At 43.7% G+C, this 19,024-nt stretch overlaps 1 protein-coding gene across 2 annotated transcripts in view; it reads left to right on the forward strand.

The window, feature by feature from the left end:
* Positions 1-4,814: 4,814 nt before the first annotated feature.
* Positions 4,815-19,024, forward strand: part of UBE2Q2 (ubiquitin conjugating enzyme E2 Q2) — a 45,401-nt gene continuing 31,191 nt past the window's right edge. For both annotated transcript variants that reach the window (XM_084214134.1, XM_084214133.1), the window contains exon 1: positions 4,815-5,244. In XM_084214134.1, coding sequence (XP_084070260.1) covers positions 5,059-5,244 — 186 coding nt within the window. In that variant the 5' untranslated portion in view covers positions 4,815-5,058. The remainder of the gene's footprint in view (positions 5,245-19,024) is intronic.

The raw sequence follows: 19,024 nt of genomic DNA on the forward strand, positions 1-19,024 counted from the left end.
TTCCATGCTAGGTGATGTGGTTGCAGCATCTGGAATAATAATTGTGACCTGCCCTGTTCACCTCAGTGTCTGCCAACTCAGATGCCCTGTGCTGATATTTTAAATGCAGACAAAGTTATCTGCTATCAAAATGGGCATGGAGGGGCTGAGTATTCAGCTGTGGCTATGATTGCATCTCAGCCCTGGGAGCACTTGAGCTGGGGGCCTGGCCATTCCCTTGCCTCCCAATCCAGGCAGAAGGGTATTACCAGGACTGAGCCTGGCATCCAACCTCTGCTCCTGAACATCCCTTTTAGGCTGTGATGGCAAGGGAGGATGAGCTTGCTGAGCCCTGCAGGGCTTCTGAGACTGTAGGCCCCAAGGAAAGAGTGCAGGTCCTAGAGAGTCAGGGGAAGGTGTGTGCTCTGCTCTGAACAGTTCTGTGCAACTACTGCTTCCCTCACCCAGCTGGGTTTGGAAAAATGATGTTACATTTTCCTTTTTTCTCTAGCTTGTTCATTTATTTTATCAAATGGAATGCCTCAGATATGGCTGCATGGATCCTTATTGCTTTCAGAGATGTTTTTAATCTGTTTTCAGGAAGCTGTGTGAGCCATTAAGGAGAGAACTAGGTGTGTTCTCTCACTGTATGCACAAGGAGTTTGATTTCTGATGTGTATACAAAGAGGATTTTAACCCCCATCTGCAGCATTGCAAGACTGTGATTAGCATGGCTTGGCTTTCCTGGGGCACCTTTCTTCTAATAAATCAACTCCCACAGCTTTCATGTAGAACAAGAACATATCATTGACCTTGCCTTGCAGACACCATCCAGCTTTTGACAGTTCAGAAATATTCACTGTTCAGCCATGGATGGAAGTACAGCCAGAACCACACTGAAATTCACAAAAAGTACCATGATCTCCACCAAGTTATTGCTGTTTCCTGCACAGGACTACAAACACTCCTCAGTGGATGAGCCAAAGCACTCAAAAAAAGGGACCTAAATGACTTCATTGCTGACCACCACAGGGATGGATTCAGAAGAACTGGAATTGACAACTACTCTGACCATCCTGGGTAAAATCATGCAACTTGTTTGTTTTTTTTTTTTATGTTAAATTCATGGCCATGGTATTTGAGTGCCTGCAGACATCTCTTTGACACCTATTACTGAACATCTGGGCAACACTATCCCTCTCTATCCCAAGCTGCTCTAGGATAGATTGGTTTTGGAATGCCATTCCTTAGCTGGGAATTAGCTGCCATTCCTTAGAAGGGAAATTGGTGTTGGATGGCCTAATCAATCCCTCACCCGCTGCACACGGTGCTTCTTGAAACTGGCCATTTAATCAGCTTTCATGCACTGCTGTGTGTTTTTTTCTCAATGCTCTGAAGGTGACTTCATTATTGAAGCAGTGACACTGGTGCTGTGAGCTCAGAATGATGTGAAAGCCTGGCTTTGGCAAGCAGGACAGCTTGACTTGTATCTTGGTGAAGCAGGATCCTCTTGACTCTTTCTGCCTTTGTCTAAGGTTTCAGGTAGGGTCCCTCTCTTGTCCTTCTCTTTATGGGTGTCAGGTATTATTTGTCTTTTCTAGTCTCAGGTTCTGCTGCTATTATCTGTGAAAAAGTTCAAGAGTTTACCTGGGAATCAACTATTATCAAACTGCATCATCCATCAGTAAAATCAATTTACACTTCCTCCCATCTCATTAACTTTATCCTTCACTTTCTCTGTCTGCTGAGGTTCAGGGATACAAAAGATCTGGGCCTTCCCTTTTTCTGAGATGGCAGTTCCTTTTTGGTGCCTGACATTTCTTTTGGGAAAGTGACATCAGAATTAAACAGAAAGACCCCTTTCTAAGTGCTAGGCTGTAAATGAGAGAAGTGAGATCAAAAAACCAAAACTAAAAACTACTCTCAGAGAAGCAAATCAATCCTCTGCTAGGCACACTCAACTGAATGTACAGGAGCTTCGTTCAGGGGTAAAGCTGGAAATACAGCAGACCTGGAAAAGGCATTCACAGGAAGAAAGGGACAAACACAACTGAAATTCATCTGTGCTCTGGAATATCCTTTCTTTAGACAGACAACTATTGCTTTTATCAAAGCCCATTTATCCTATATTTTACTTCATTTCCTTCTTAATGGCTCATTCTGAGCTCATCTTTCCTTCAGTTCCCTTTGCCCCTTGCTGCTGGCCTGTCTTGCCAGAGACATGCCTATCTGATCTGTTGGAAACAGGACTGGCAGTAAATGCTGAGGGGAAAGACAACTTTGGTCTAAACTGTTTGTCTCCTTGTTCTTCCCAAGAATGCAACAAGGAATCTGCTGGGCTTTGTATGAAAGTTTCAGTCGAAGATTCTTACAAAATTTCCTATATTTAAATAAAAAGGAGGGAAAAGAAACAAAGAAGGTTATGAAGGTATATTATCTTCAAAACAGGGTTTTGGCCAAAGTTCATCCCCTGGGAGAGGGGCTGTATGATATGCTAGAGAGAGGTAATCATTATGTTGAAGATGCAAGTTAGAAAACAATGGTGCTTACAGGCAATATAGATCAAGGAACTTAAGAGTAACTGTAACTACTGGAATCTGATAGAATGCTCCTGGGGGCTGTACCAAGATTCATGACCTTTATTAACCTGAGATGTCAGGTCCTGCCCTGTGTACAATCATTTTGGTCTTTGGGAAACTCTGGGCTTTCCTGAATCATCTTATGACCAACATGAGATTCATGTCAGTGTCCCATGGCAAGTCCTGAAGAAAGAAACAGGATGAGTCACACATGTCTAACAGCTCTTCACACCTCTGAAGCAGCCTCTGAATTCCAAAAGAGGAAACAGCCCCAATGTGTTCTCAAGGTCTTATCACAGAAACTAATTCAGCTTGCACAATGCCTACTAAATACTGAGAAAGGAGAATTCAGAGGAGTGGTGGCTGTGCAGCTGCAGGTTACTTCTTGAAGCCTGCAACCAAAAGGCAGATTGAATGAGCTGGGGAAAGTTCTAGACCAGGTTTGCAGAACACACCTGGCCAATTAAACAATTTGTTTGGCCTGCCAGGTGCTCAGAAGACACTGTGGCAGGGTGTCCTCACAGCCAGCACATGCACACATCTCAGCTGTGCAGCTGCCAAAAAAAGTGTGGTGTCACACTCAGTGGAGAGGCAGAGGGGAGGGAAGGCAGATGAGAAGACAAGGAGGAGGGAAGAGCAGAGGCAGTGACAGAGGCAGGTCTGGTAAGGTATGACAGAAGGTGCAGTTTGAACTTGCTAAGCCTACTCACCTAACTGCTGCAGTGAGGCATTCCAGGCCAAAATCCCATTGTACAAGGGAAATTGGGCTGAGTCACCCAATTCATTCCTCTGCTGTTTCATGCATCACACCGTGCAATGCCTGACAAAGTCTGCTTTGTTTGGTTTTGTCTCTGGGGTTTCCATAGGGAGGCTCTTACCGGCTCTCCCTTTCTAATAGGTATAGTAATTTTCTGCTGCTTATTTATAGCTAGTTTGTCCCTATACTGAAACCACCCCTTATCTCTCAAAGTTCTTTGCCCTGCCTGTTGATGTATTGACACACAACAGTTATATCCACTCTGGGTTCACTTTGCAGGCTGTACAGTCTAAGCAATAGTTTAGCCTGTCTAGAGGAGCCGAGCTGCACACACTGTATAATCACAGTCTTTCATACAACAGCTAAAAAATCCTGTGGACTTTCTGGTATCTTTCATTCAGAGTATTTAACCAGTGTCAATCCTTCCTGAGTCCTTTTGTAGCAAAGCCTGTTCTTTGCAGATCTCTTTGCTGGAAGGGTAGGAATCTCAAGCCCACAAATCAGTAAGACTTCCATATGCTTGGAGCTGGGCATGTGCATAACTGTTCTTCTGGATCAAGATTAGAGTTCTCACCACTTGACAAGATTCAGCTTGTGGTTTGTGAAGTGCTGCCAGTTTGTCTGGAATTAAAGATCTATAAAAAATATCAATTTTAAAAAAGGCAGTTCCCTGTTTCAGGTTTATCTGTGTGCTGCATTAATTAATACCTGGTTGGGAAACACGAAGGACACAGCACAACAACATTGCTTGTAACACACTTCTCACCACGTGAGAGCCACTCCATATTCCCAAAGAACTGACAACCATCTATATGCAAAATCAAGAGGGGAAGGGACAGATAAAGGTGCAGAGATGGTATTTCCAGTGTCAGGAAGGGGCAGCACCTCTCGATCTCTGAATGTAGCAGGTATTCACTTCACCACCGATGCTTTCATGCATCATGATGCTTTTTCTGGGGATAAAAATGTTGTACAAACAATTATAGGGGAGCTTAAATGGAGTAGCAATCTTTCTTGGCCTCTGTATTGCTGATTTCCAGCCTGCAGTGACTGACAGCAGATTTTATGCGTATGGATCCGCCAGAAACATCAGGACAGGAATCCCTGGCTTAAGTCGACTGACCCCCGAGGAGCACTGAAGGACTGACGGGACTCTGAGATGACGAGAGCAAACCCAATGCTGCAGATTTTTCTCAGCAAAACAGAAGCGCGGCGAGGAAGAAATACCGCGTGCCCTTCCGCAGGGCTGAGCGGTGGGAGAGGAGGAGCAGCAGGGGCGAGCGGTTCCTGCGGTTCGGCACAGGGAGCGGAGGAGGCAGCGCCCGGGCAGGGCTGGGGCGGGCAGCGCCAGCAGGTGCTGCGGGCCGGCCCTGCCGGGCCAGGGGGGCCGGGCGGCGGCCCCGGGGGAGGAGCGGGGCGCGGGCCGGCCCCGGTGCGCGTGTCCCGGGCGCGGGGCCGGGCTAGAGGGAGGAGGGCAGGGCGAGGGCGGGGCGGTTAGCGCGGCTGGCCCGGCCCGCCGGGGAGGAAGGGAAGGGAAGGGGAGCGGGCTGCGCTGTTGCCCTTTTAAGCGAGCGAGCGGGCGCCGGAGGCCGGTACAAAGGGAGCTTCGCCGTGCCCCGCCGGCTGGGGCTGCCCCGGCCCCGCCATCTTCCGCCCCGCAGGCGCGGCCGGGGCCAGGGTCGGGCCGGCTGAGTCGGAGGGAGGCGGCGGCAGCGCAGGCCCGGGCCCGGAGATGAGGCCAGGATGTCGGTGTCAGGGCTCAAGGCCGAGCTGAAGTTCCTCGAGTCCATCTTCGACAAGGACCACGAGCGCTTCCGCATCGTCTCCTGGAAGCTGGACGAGCTCCACTGCCAGTTTGTGCTCCTGCCGCCGCCGCCGGGCTCCAGCCCGCAGCCGCCGCCGCCGCTCACCATCCACTGCAACATCACGGTGCGGGGGCCGCGCGGGGCGGGGAGGGCCGGGCACGGCCCGCCCTCGCCATTGTCCGCGGGGCGCGGGGAGGGGGCGCAGCCCCGCCGGGGTGACTCAGCAGGGGGGGGCCGCTCCTCAGGGGCTCCGGGCGCCCTCCCCGCTGCCACCATAACAAAAGTTACAGGGGCGGGCGGCCCCGGCCTCTCCTCCTCCGCGGCGGGGGCTCCTCCGGGGCACCCGGGCACGGGGGAAGGACGCGGGCCGGGGCCGCCGCCGCCGCCGCTTCGGGGCCGGGAACCGCGAGCCGGAACAAAGGGCGGCCGGGCCCGGGGCAGCGGGCACAGAGCCCCGGGGCGGTGGCGGGGGGAGCAGAGGGGCCCCGCTGCCCGGCCCGGCCCTGCGGCGGCTCGCGGGTCGCCGGTAGCGCCGTGCGCGGAGCCCGGAGCAGGCGGCGGGCGGGCGCTTTACCGAGTGCGCCACACGGCCGCGGCCTGGGGCGGGCCCGGCCTCCCCCGCGGGGCAGCCCGAGGCGGCCGCGGCCACGGGAAACTTGTCGGTGTCTCCGTCGTGGCGGGGTAAGGCAGAGCCCTGCTCCGCCGCCGAAGGGCCGTTTTATCATAACGGTGCGTTTAAACTTGTCAGGGCTGCGAGCAGCTGTGTCCGAGCTCAGGGTCTGCTGTCTGTGAAGGTCCGCCTTTCCGTGGGTTTTTTTCCCCCTTAAATTCGTTTGGCTTAATATTTTTTATATGAGTGGAAGAGAAACTGAATCAAACGTTCAGTGTTGTGTGACGTGGTAACAATCCTCTGGTTCTTGAGAAGTTTAAGGCCTAAACTTGCCGAAGGATCTGAATATGTTGGCATCTGTGACTCATGTACAGGAAAGTGCTGGAGGTTCATTTTTGTTGGGTTGGTTGCAGTTCTAGGTGAATTTAAATGCCTTATCAAGATTCAGCTGAGCAGTGACATATTGAAACACTTCGGGTGAAAATAGTACTGTGTTTAAGGAAGACAAATTCTATTGCCTTTTTTTGTCTTTGTATGAAATTTTTAAACATCATGGTGGTCAAAACATTCATGTTAATGCAAATGTTTTAGTACTGACAGATGAAAATGTGTGTGCAAACCAGGCAAGTCTAATAACAGTCATGACCAGATTCTCACTTGCCTTAAAGTAACTTTATTAAATTAAAGGCAAATTGTTAAGTGGATCTGTCAGTTTTCGCAGTTAACTGTTGTGAAAAGTTGCTTCTGAGGTCGTGGGACAGGTCTTTGTTTTACTGGGTACTTGTAGGACATAAGATTCTGGGGTTTTATGGTAAAATAAACAAGCGTTGGCGTTCTTGTTTCCAGACACGACCCATCAGATGATGAATTGTGTGGCTTTCTATAAATATTTTTTATTCAGTAGAGAGTGTTCCATTGCAGAGAAATTTGGCTTTTTGTTTCCACACATCATGATCTATTTCATAAGTCTTGCTCTAAACAATAAAATGAAAGGTCTGATGGTTGTGCACCCTTAGTTGCCAGTTGAATTTGATGAGTTATTTCTTCTTTGTCAAGTCACAGGTACCAGGTAAGCCAGCAGTAAGACCTGAAGTTGTGCTCAGGATTTCTGCTGTGGTGTTTATCTACTTCTGGGTCTGCTTTCATTGCAATTACTTCCAATAGTAATTCTTACTGCAAAGAAATAACCCACCTGAGCTGTAGGCCTTTGGATGAGGTGAGCAGGCAAGAAACCACTTAGCTCACTGTTGTCATATTTGTGTTAATGAGGAAACAGTTTCTGCAGTCTGCTGTTACAGTCACTTGTCCCAAAGGTCAGGAGCTCTTTCACATGCCATGAGACTTGTGGCAAATGAACTTGCAAAAAGAACAGGAAAAGTGCTCTTTGAAACCTCAGAGCTCAGACTTCTGCTTTGATGAAAGGCTGTGTCTGAGCTTCTTGAAAGTTCTGTTTACATTTGTCTGTGAGCAGCTTGGTGCTTTCTGATGTTGACTAATTTCTTGCTCTTCGAGGCAGGTGGCTACTTTCCCCGTCTGTTAAAAATAAATGAGATAGGGCAACTTGAGATATAGATGTGGCTCCCTTGAAACAAATGGGCAGCAGGTGATAGAGCCAAGAAGAGAAAGCTCATCTCTGGGCTTCCATCCTAGTTGTTTGACATACATTTTAGAACTCTTAAGTGTCACAAAAGGGATTTTTTTTTTTTTCTCCCCCTTCCCACTGAATGGAGTCCCTTGGCCCTGACTCCTGATAGCCTGCAGATGTTTTTGTGGGTACAGTAAACTAGAAGAGCCTGAGTCTTTTTCTTACTGTGCTTCAGTGGCTCTGCAGGTACTGAGGAAATAGGACTTCAAATAGCAGTAGTATCATGCAAAGACTGGTAAGGCTATAAAGTTGTTGGTAAACATTTTTTTGGGCAGAATCACTACATCAGAAGCTGCTGTCTTAGTGTTTTGGATTTGCAGAGCAAATATGCAGTTTTAACTGTTTGCTTCTTCTAACTAGTTTAGCCCCTCTGGTACTGATCCAGCCAGGGTATTTCTTCTACTCAGCAGAAACACCCAATGTCTGGATGTTCAAAAATCCTATTCAAGGGGGAAGAGTAAGCACAGAGCTCAACCACCACTTCTTCTCTTCGTGTTTCTGTTAGCCTGCCTCAATAGTTCATGTAAAATGACAGCTGTCTAGCAGTGTGTAGAGCTGCTGAGGTTATGGGATGGAGAAATAGCTGGTAGGGAAGGAAGCTTTCAGTAGCTGAAAAGTGATCTGATAACTAAGTTGGCTCTGAAATTCCCAACAAATCTTTTTTTCTCTCCAGCCTAGAGGGAAGAGGAAATATTCCTCTGGAGATGTGAGGGAGCATATATGCTTAGGAACTGTGTAGGTCTCCACAAATTTTCTAGACTAAAATTGAGAGTTTGAGAAGTCTGCCACTGGCATTTCTCACTGAGATCATTTGCTGATTTTCTCTGTAGTATAAGTTTGTAGAACTATTAAAGTTCAGTATTGGCTATAGCATCTCAGGGATGCTGTACCTGTGACACTGAACACTGCTAGAAATTAAAGCAAGATGCATTTTACTTGGTAGCTCCTCTGTTTATAGAGTGGCAGCCCAACTTTGTCCAAGTCTGTCCTTCACTATTTCTGGTAGTGACCTGTATTAGAGCTTACATGGTTAATCAGATTATTTTAAAAGAGGCACTTAAGGGTGGAGTCATCCCTGTCAGAAATATTGCTGCTTATTCCTGAGAACTGTCCAATAATTGAACTTGTTCAGGCTGTGTACTTTCACATTCCCATTTTGTTATGCCAACAGCAGTGTCTCCATTTGGAGTTTTATTTCTGTTTTCCTCAGGTTTCCATTTTAGTTAACAGCACTGTTCCAGTTGATCAAGTTCAATAAACCTTGTCCTGTTCCTCATGTGTTTTGAAATAGTATCCAGCCTATGGCCTTACTTAGAGAAGTGTGTTTATTGGTCATGACTTTAGGTAAGTATCCTTCAATACAATCTCTGGCTTCAGTTTGGTACCTTATCAGACTTAGGTCATAGAATTGCAAAGGGCGTGTTAGAATTATTCTATACCGAAGTATTTTCCTTGTTATTTCAAGGAAAAGGACTACTTGGGATTGCTGTAAAACGTTTTGTATTTTTTGTTATCTCTTCAAAGAGAAACTGGATATTAATATCTCTCTACCCATATGCAAAATTCCTGTTGAAATTCTGTATCCTCAAGTGACCCTTACAGGTAGAATGGGGGTTTGTGCCAATTCCATGTGGGAGCAGGTTTGCCCTGAATGGATCCAGGGCTGTGATGTGCAGTGATATCCTTCATACTTCAGCAATTCAGTTCAGGTAATGTGGCTGGCTCAGTAAACTCCTGCTTCTCTGTTGGAAAGAAGCAGCTTCTGCTTCTGCTGAAAAATACCCTGCTGCTAAATCAAGAGTTAGAAGCTGCTATGAAAGACTTGAAAACGTTGCTGCCTACAGATAACTGCAATTGATGGGAGAAGACTTTATTTTCCTTTAAAACCAGAATGGATGAAAAGATATTACCTGTGAAGCTTTTGTCAAGTTAGGTGTATAAGAGAGAGTGTATTGGAACCTGGGCAGTTCTTCAAAGATGTAGGATTTTCATATTGAGCTCATTCCTAGCTATTGTCTAAACAGCTGGTAACCTTTTTAACAGGTTATTTATTTGTACACAGAAGTAACCACATAATGAACGAGGCGCTCTGTTCCAACCATGCATTTTTTTAAATTTATTTTTTTGTACATCATTAGGCATTCTGTAGTGAGGCTGAGACTTTGTCTCACAGTATATGGATGTCAGCATAGTATAAAAGCATACATGGCTTTATCTTGATAACATGTACTTTTTAGCTAGGGTTAGATATACTTGCTGATTTTTAAAAAGGCACTCATGCAACTATTATCAAACATAACATGCAATAGAAATTTGCCAGGCTTAGTATTGTTTTATTTAGCAGACCAAAATTAAGCTAACAAAAAAAAATATAGAATTAGAATAGAAAAAATAGAAAAAGAATATCGAAAAAAGGAGTAGAAGGAATCTTTTTTGTCTGGAAGACAAGACCTTTCTGATGCCACAGTCTGGTTCTGTGATGTGTGAAAGGCTGTAACTAGTACTTCAGGACTTCAGAGATGGTTCTTCCCTACAAGGTATGAAGTGCTCCTAAAATAGCCTAGACAGCCACAGTAGTGGGCTTCAAATAGGAGTGCTGGCATATGTTGAGGTGTCAAAGTAAATTGTGCTCATTTCCAATGGGTTGTTCATGTGAGTTGATGACAGTAACCTCAGAACTGGGATTGTCGTGGTCCTTGAAAGAGCTCTCTCTGCACTTTGATAATTTAAGAAGTTTTGTAGAAAGAATTGCATTCTTTTCACTCAACATCCTTCCTCCTGTGAGCTGTTCAGGAGGTTTTGTCTATTGGTGCCTTGTTGATATCCACAACCTGTATTGAACATTGGAAATTTTAGTAAGAAAGAAGTGTGGTGGTAATGGTGCTGTTTCTTGCAGGCCAGCAGAGGCGATGTGCCTTGTGAGGTGGTTGAAATTGAGTTTGCTGCATTAAGGACCTGGCTGGTTTGTAAAAATTCTTACAGAGTTCTTGTTGATCTGGACTATTTCCTGGTCTGGTTTAGCTGCACAAATATCTGTCCCATCAGAGCAGGGGCACAGCACTGAGCAGGAGCTGCTGCATCCAGCAGTGCTGGCAGAGCCCAGGGTGGCACTTGGGACTGACCTCTCCTGGGTGCAGTGCCTGGGGTGGCACCAGTGCCTGTGTTCTTACAGCCAGACTTAACTGCAAGGTGTATGTTTACTTGAAAAATCTGACTCTTTGCTGGAGACTGCAAGATGCAGAGATGGAGACGGTTCTCTAAATAGTGTTATTATTAGAAAAGAAAAAGAGGAGGTGAAATTTCTTGATAGGAACAAATGTTTGTAGAAGTTGATTAACAGAAATTAGTGCTAATTTAGTTATGCCTCAGTGGGGACTATTGTTCAGTACTGTTGGATTGTTTGCCTTGATGAAGTTTTGAAAGGTAGTAAATGCCTGAATTCTTGGCTGGAGTACTAGGGGGTTTTTTTTCCTTTAAATGGTAATATCCTTTTTAAGAAACATGATAGTTGATGATTTAGTATGTGTTCTACTGTGTTTCTTCAGCTACAAGCTATGTAGGAGAAGCAAAAATGACCTTTCACCAGCTCCTAGAAGACAACTGGAAAATTAAATGACTGGTTAAAGGAAGAAAATGCTATTTAGCATTTAGCTCTTCCATCAGTCTGCATGTATGTAGTTCACTTGAAGCTAGTATGATCACAGTAGTTCTCAGTTGATCTCTGGTGGAATCAAGCATACCAGTATGTCTTACTTATGTCTTGTGTCCAGCTGTAATCTCTAAGCATGGTATGAAAATAATAACCTTACATGTAAGGATTTTTTTCTTTATCTCTTGCTTACAAGACATCTCGGTGTACTAAGTGCTGTAAAACAGCTAATACATGATTTCTGAAGATTTAGTATGAGCTATATTCTCCTTTCTCTTGGACCTTATAATCTTTTGTCCCCTTGCAGCAAAAGAATTCAATGCAGTTGGAGATCTTGCAGTAGCTTCTGCACTGTGTATTCAGGAGGGCAGGAGCATAAGCTCTGTTAGAACTTGTATAGTGGCATTAGAAAAAAATCAAAGCGTTCCTGAGCAGTGGTGTTCAAGATACCACAGGCTTCCTTGAATTCTTCAAGTAGGAAATAACTGTGGTAAGAGTTGTGGCATTAAATTTATTAATGGTAAACGCTGGTTAAACTCCGTGGTACTGAAATTTTGCATGTGGGGGACAAAGTTCCATCCAAGTGGCTGTAATCTGAAGGCCTGTGGCTGAGCAGCATCAGGGCAGCTGTGTACATGTTACTGTGAGGAGAGAGCTGGGGAGGCTGGTGAGTGGTGGCTGGAATGCTCTCAGGGGTAAGGAGCAGCAGGACCTCTCTCAGCCGTGGGTGAGAGCATAAAAATTATTCTGCCTGCAGGTGTGTCTGGAGTACAGCAAGTTTGCAAAGAGCAAAGGTGGAAAAGAGGAGATTGCTCTCAGAAAGGGGAAGGGGCACAGATAGGTGATGCTGAGAGGTTTGAACACTTTGAAAGATGTAAATTCCTGAAGTTAGAAGAAGGGGAAGCATGGATCTTTTGGGTGACAACAGAGGTGATATCAGAATATGCATACTGTGATAAAGGTGAGGGCAGGTCTGCAAGAAAACTTTCTGGAGTTAAGCTGGAGAGAGAGGGATATGTCACAACTTAGTTATAACCAGTTCTTCCGTTCTAGCCATACTAGAAGCCATTTCTTGTTACTGTGGCTTTGTGACACTCATGTTGATAACTGGCCTGTATAGTTGCAGAAGTAGGTAATTAATACCTCTTGATGATTAGAATGTGTTGATAATTTGTTTCGCGTAACTAGACTTCCTGCAGGAGTTTGGACACATCAGATTCTGTACTGCAAGTGAAGAGTTTTGCAGAATCAGATTTACAAAATACCTTTCTCTTGAGCCCATGTGTGTGTGTAGCTGCTCTCAGGTAAAGCACTGCCAGCTTGAGTATGTGTGCATTAAAGAGATCCCCTTGTGTCTGAGGGCTCCCAAACAAGCAGCCTCTGACAACTGACAGGCTGAGGGTACGAGCACACAGTGGGATTTTGTGTGTGAGGGGCAGGATAGCTTGGTCCTGCTGCTGTGAGGTGCTGTAATAGAAACCTGGACATCATCTCGGGTCAAGCAAGTCACTTAGTCTTCAGCAGTGCTGTGTGCTTGGCTCAGTTTTGAGTGTGGAGGATGTTTAACTTCATTTGTTGCTGTTAACATTGGCAGAGCAATGTTCCTTAACTCCCTTAGGCTGGCCCTCCACAATAGTGTACATATTCAGGGATTGCTTGCTTCTCGAGGACAACTGACTTGCCATGCTGTTAATGCAATCCTGTAGTGTTGAGTTGTGTTTGAGCAGCAGTTCAGTAACATTTGGTGGATTTTTAGTTTGGGTCTGGACAAAAGTGTTGGGAGTGTTTGTTTTTCTTCCTGTGAATTTCCTTCAATGGAGAGAAAACACGCTGCACTAGGATGATGTGGAGAGTAAAATGCTGCTTCACAGTGATAAACAGTAACTGTCTTTTTTCAGAAAAGTGCTTTTTTTTTTCTTTTATGCTCCAAATTTGTCTTTTAATTCTGTGTAGCTTTGTTCCACTGGACAAGTAGCCTCCTGCCTTTTGCTTGGTATGGAGTGAGAATGAGGTGGTGGCAGCTGATAAGAGAATCTGATAAACCTGTTTTTTCCCAGGGTTATGTGCAATTTCATGTATGGGAATTGGCTGTTGGGACATTTTGCATAGATTAAATAATTTGAAGAACTGGCCATAAAAACTTGACCACAAGAAATGTAAGAATTATAATGCTACATTTGCATTCATGTTTGTGACCTTTCGAAGTGATGTTCTGTGCCTTTTCTACTTTGGTTGTTGATGTTTTGGCTTCTTATCAGGTAGTGATGTTTTGTGCAGTGAGACATGTGTGTACCTGGACAGAGATATGAAAGTAAAACACTTAAATATCTTAGATTATTCCACAAACTCTGAAGTTACTGACCTCTTGTATGTGTCTGTTTGAAAGCAGCAGTTGCTAAAGTTTTCAGGATTTTTTTTTCCTCAAAGTTTTATTTTCTGTCTTGGGTGTATAAAAAAATTTAAGAAGTTAAAGATTGCTTAATAATTTCAAGATAATTCTGTGAGCTTGGGTTGAACTGGAAATTGGTGCAGATGAAGAAGTAGATTATAACTGCTTGGATTTTGGAATAATTTGTACACAAGTGAATTGCCAGTGAAATACTGTCCCTTTTGATACTTCCTTAGTTGTCAGTGAAGATTGGCAGTTACAGATGCTGCTGAATCTGTATATTGCAAAAAGTGTTCCATGATCTAAATGAGTTGATTCAGATCCCTGCTGTGGCCCCTGTTCTCTTGTGCAGAAGGCAGCTGGAGAAGGTGCAGTGTCAGAGCAGCCCACATGAGCCTGTTACACCTGATGTGACAGCAGGGCAGCGACTTTGCTCTCAGAGGGGATCTCCAACATTTCCTCCTGGTTACTTTTGTGGTAGCTTTATGCAGTCAGCGGAACTTGACTGTACAGAGAACTGTATTTCTGTTTGGGACAATTTGTGGTTGCAGAGTGAATCTTACTGACATCTATAGAGTTGTGGTTTGTTATGGTCCTTCTGCTCCATGAGGCACGTACCTTTGACCCTCCTATCTCTAGCATGGCTGTGTTTAATAACATGAACAATTCTAGAACAAGGTCCTCTGCTGCACTTGGCTCCTTCCCTGGAGAGTGTGTGGGAGAGGCCAGCTGTGACCCCGTCACTTGTGTTGATTTAATGCGCTCCTGAAGGTATTGGCTTCTGCAGCGCTGAGCGTATTAGCAGAACTGACACAGAACAGGATTAGGGGATTCTTTCACCTTCTTCCTGCAAAGGTGCAGGGTGATTAAGCTCTTGCAGTCCCAGGGATCCTACCAAAGGATGATGCTTCACCTGGGATTGTTGTGCACGGGCTGTAGCTGTCAATGCAGCCATTAAATTCGAGAGTAGAATTGCAGTAATTTTGTATCTTGTAGAGAGAGATGTGTATTTCAGACAGCTGAACTTGGTGCTGTACCGAGTGTAGGATTTATAACAAGTGTTTTCCCTGAACTGAGGCTGTCAGGCTTTAGGGAGGATGGAAAAGTAAAGCAATACAGGCTGGCTTTTGGGCATGTGAATAGCATGTTATATATGATTTTAATATTCAAGAAAAAAAGCAAGTTCCTCCTGTTTTGTAGTGATGTTTAAAATTCACTTTGCTTCCTTGCGACCACAAATACTAAATTTCATTTTAAACCTTCCATTGCAAAGACTTTTCTTATCTTTTAGAACTCAGGATCACTGACATATTAGATTCTTTAAGAAATTACAAGTTTTTCATATCTAAAAGTGCAAATGTTGGAGTATTGTAGTGTTCAATGACTTGATCTACACAGCACAGCAAATGGTGGCGTCTGAATGTTCAAAAATAAAAGTTTGGAGGGTTTAAATAACAGGAGATTTCTGGAAAACAGTTTGATTTGGATTACTTTCAATGAAAGTGATTATTCATGCTTTCTTCTTTCTTAATTATTATAAAGGATTGGTTGAGAAGGCAGATGACAATCTGCTGGCTTTTAAAGATTCTTAAGCCTCTGGATTTCACTGGCACTTGAGCTGCTAGTGGTAGAAAATGCTTGCTGCTTCTTAAGCTGCCTTTGGAAAATTTGGCCTCTAATAATGGGAAACAATCTGTCAGTTGTGTAATCACAACTAATGCTGTTTTAAGTAGCTGTAAGTACTAGTGGTTTATGGTCACCAAGCTAAACTTTAGCTTTAAGAATACCTTCCAAAATCCTGATATTTTTGTTAATATTAACTCTGTGGGTATTTTCCTCCAAAGGCAGCTTGATACAGGTGGAAGAATAAGTGGTGAATAATTGACTAACAATTACAAATAACATGTACTAAAGTGTACCTAATTGTCGTTTATTCTTCAGTGTTTATTGAATGTTTGTGTAGGATGTATATGTGACCCTTAATAAAGATCTGATTCTGCTGTTTAATTAAATGGACAAAGTTGGAAAGCCATCTGTGATTTGAAATCAATTATTTGGCACATGTTTATAGCTGCAAATATATTCACCTTGAGAAGATTGTATTAGGCCTCTGAGATGTCTTGTTCCATTAGGATTTACTTCATTACCAAGATTTGGGTGAGCAAGAATGGTCTCTTTCCAGCCTTCTCTTAAGTATTTAAGCTGGTTAAAAGACCTGCTTTTTGTAAGTAAAGTAGGGTGAAGAAAAACTTTGGGACTGAGAAAATGACTATTAGAAGGACTGTTAGGAAAATTATTTAAGTTTTGGTTGTATCTGGTATGAAAAGAATAGAGCTAGGTTCTGTCTATGGTGGGGATTTTGTGAAAACGAACAAACAGAAAATAACCAAAACTGGCTGAAATTTATTCAGACAGTATGCTAAGGATTTTTAAAAGAAACCACCCCCACACTTTTTCCATCTAGTATGATTGGGAAATTAAAGAAAATTAAGAACTGTCACCACATCATCATGATTTTAAATCATGATGCAGTAGCCATGTGTTTAAATGTATGTTCCTACCATTTAGCTGTGATAAAATGGCTCAGTTGTGTACAAGGAGAGATGATTACTCTTTTTCCTTGTAGCAAACTGCAAGTGCAGGTTGTTCTAATGTTAAGACTGAGAGCAAGATGTTTTGTTTTGATTTAGCAACATCACAATTCTAAAAGTATTGTAGTAATTTAGAAATGTCTCATTTAAAAGTCTCTTACTGATGTCAAAATTGTGTCGCTGTAGCTTTAGAAAGCAGGCTGAAGATTATATAACATGGCAAGGAAACGGCCTTATTGTTAAGGATGAGAAAGCTTAGATAGGATATACTTAGATGACAGATCCTGCCCAGGAAAAGCTGTCTTAATGTGTGTGTTCCTGGAATCTTCTGTCACATTTTGCTGCTTTATTTTTCTGTCCTTTGGTTAGCAAAATTATTAAATGTAAGTAGAGCTCTTAGAGAGGATGTAATGGAATGTCTGAACAGTGAGATCCTGTGTGTATTCTTCTAACACAGTGGTTTTTCTAAATGATTTTGATCAGTTTTGAAATTGTTCCCATGGCAGGAGTGCAGGGCTTTATTCCCTTTGTATTTTGTGTGTTTATTAGCGGGCTAAATTCTTTCACCGCATTCTGTCACAGAAGCGTTTGCGTTCACAAAGCTCCCAGTCTGTCCCGGTGCTGATACAAAGAGTCTCTAGAAGTGATGATGCCATGAATTGTAATTGTATCTGTGCTGCTGTAAACATCCTGCCTTTGTCCTGCTGTGCAGGGAGGTGTGATGTCACTGCTGTCCTGTCACTGCTGTGCCCACGGCCCTGCCTGGGCAGTGAGCCCCTGCCTTCGCTTGTGGAGAGCAGCAGGAAAGCAGCAGTTACATAAAACATCTCCAGTGCTGAATGTGGGGAGAGCTGTGCAGCTGAGAGAGATTATGGAGACAAAATCACTGCATGGCAGCTCTCTAGTGAAAGGACCAGAGTAATGGGGCTCTTTAGCCACTGACAATTAATAGTAAAATAACTGCTATTTTAGGGTTCCTCTCATGAAATGTCTTTGAGAAGCCTGTGTTCCTTACATGGCTCAACAGCTCAAACCCACCTCTTATCTCTGTAGCATGCAGATACCAAAAAAAAGCTGACTTAATTCTCTCAACAGAATTAGCTCATGTGAACTTCAGTTGTTTGACCTTACAAGACACAAGCTTAGCTGTAAGTTGCCTGCTGTGGTTATTACAAACTCATGAGCCTTTTTATATCTCAAGTTCAGAATGTTTGAAGTTCATGTGTGAATTCTGTATTTCAAAATATAGTGACTCATATCCGCGTGGAAATCAGCTGTTCTAAAAATATGGATTACTTACAGATCTAAAGAAACTTAATTCCATTTATATTTTTAAATTAAATGAATATATTTATTGGTAAGTGTGAAGAATCGAGCGTGGCAACAAAACAGAGGTTTAATTGAATTTGTATTTTTATAGTAATCATCTGTTGTGAAAAAGTTGGAATGTGCAATTAAGTAATCATATGCCAGAAATCTAAAACTTGAAGTATTTTCTGATACAGATGAGTAAATGTGCTTGCAGTGTTAAAGAAGAGCCTTTCTGAGAAGTGCGTTCTTTCATTCATGTTTCAAAAGCTAGATCAGTCTAAAAATATGAATGGTTAATAATTTTTAGGACATAGTCATTCATGTGTGCTATACACTAATAATCCAGGCAGTACCGAGTCCTTGTAGGTTTTCTCACCTGCAGGAGGGGAGGGCTTGTTTCCAGGGCACGAAATGGAGTGAGTGTAAACCATGAGTAAGAGCTGTCACTCAGAGCAGGAGGCAGCAGCACGCTCAAGTAGCCCCTGCAGTGTATTTAAACTCAGAGTGGGATTGCTTGATCAGATCTGCACTGCCAGTCATGTCCCTGGCTGATGACAGACATGCTGCAGGTGTTTTGGAGGAGATACTGAGATAGGCCCCCACACTGCAACAGATACTGGTTGCAATAAGGAGTGTCCTGCTGTGGGGGTTGTTCCTTAAATTCTTCAGGGGAAGAAATAAAATTGTCAGAAAAAAGGAATATAGACAGGGAAGAGTTGAGTTCCGCTTTCTAAGCAGTCTTCAGATTCCAGATATAGTTAGGAGAGGGTACTAGCAGGTGTTTGTCTTCTATAAATCCTTGCAATTCATAGCATAATTTAAAAAATGGACTGGGCTAACAAAATTTAAAAAATGCTTGATTGAAAAAAAAAAAGCCAAAAATACCTGTTAGCAGAATTGGACTATGCATGCATGCACCAGTGTCACTGTATCTGGAGAATATTTTATTCTGTTGAGTCTGAGGATTTTAAAGAAATAGATGGCTCGGTGAATGTAGGAAGGGATGTTGCATGCTCTTTGTATTTCTTGATGGGAATGCTGGTGTAATCTAAAGTCATGCCAGTAGTGTTTACCCTACTGCCTTTCTCTTAACTTCGTGAGCTGGACAGAGCAGTTTGGGTCGCAAGAGCAGCTGGGTGAACCAAGCATTCAGGCAGTGGGGCCACACTTAGCAGAGATTCCCTTGTGCTGTTCCCCTGCACACACAGATCAGTGTGCAGTGGGAAAGGCTTGAGTGAGAAGGTTGCAGCAGTGCAGAAGACTTGACGAGTAGCTTGCATGTTATTAAAAATGAGTGAGACGTTATCAGTACAAAACCTGAAATATCTGTAATGAAGTTTAGCTCCTAAAAATAACAGTTTAGAAACCCAGTGGCAATGGGGAATTCAGCCTTGTTTCTCCCACAGACCTAGTGGTTCATCTGTTACATGAAACTGAGGAGAAAATGCACTCTTCTGAAGAGCTGTGTTATGTAAAGGAGGAAGGTGATTAAACCACACTGGTAAGCCTGCCTTAGCTGTAAATCTTGGCAAGCTGGACTTTGCTGATAGGTCTTTGAGATTAGGCCTTAGTTCATCAAGAATAGATATTCAAAGATCTCTGTTCGTGGGGGAACAGCACAAGGGAATCTCTGCTAAGTGTGGCCCCACTGCCTGAATACTTGGTTCACCCAGCTGCTCTTGCGACCCAAACTGCTCTGTCCAGCTCAG

This window comes from Fringilla coelebs, assembly GCF_963513975.1.
Source record: "Fringilla coelebs genome assembly, chromosome: 12".
Classification (NCBI taxonomy): domain Eukaryota; kingdom Metazoa; phylum Chordata; class Aves; order Passeriformes; family Fringillidae; genus Fringilla; species Fringilla coelebs.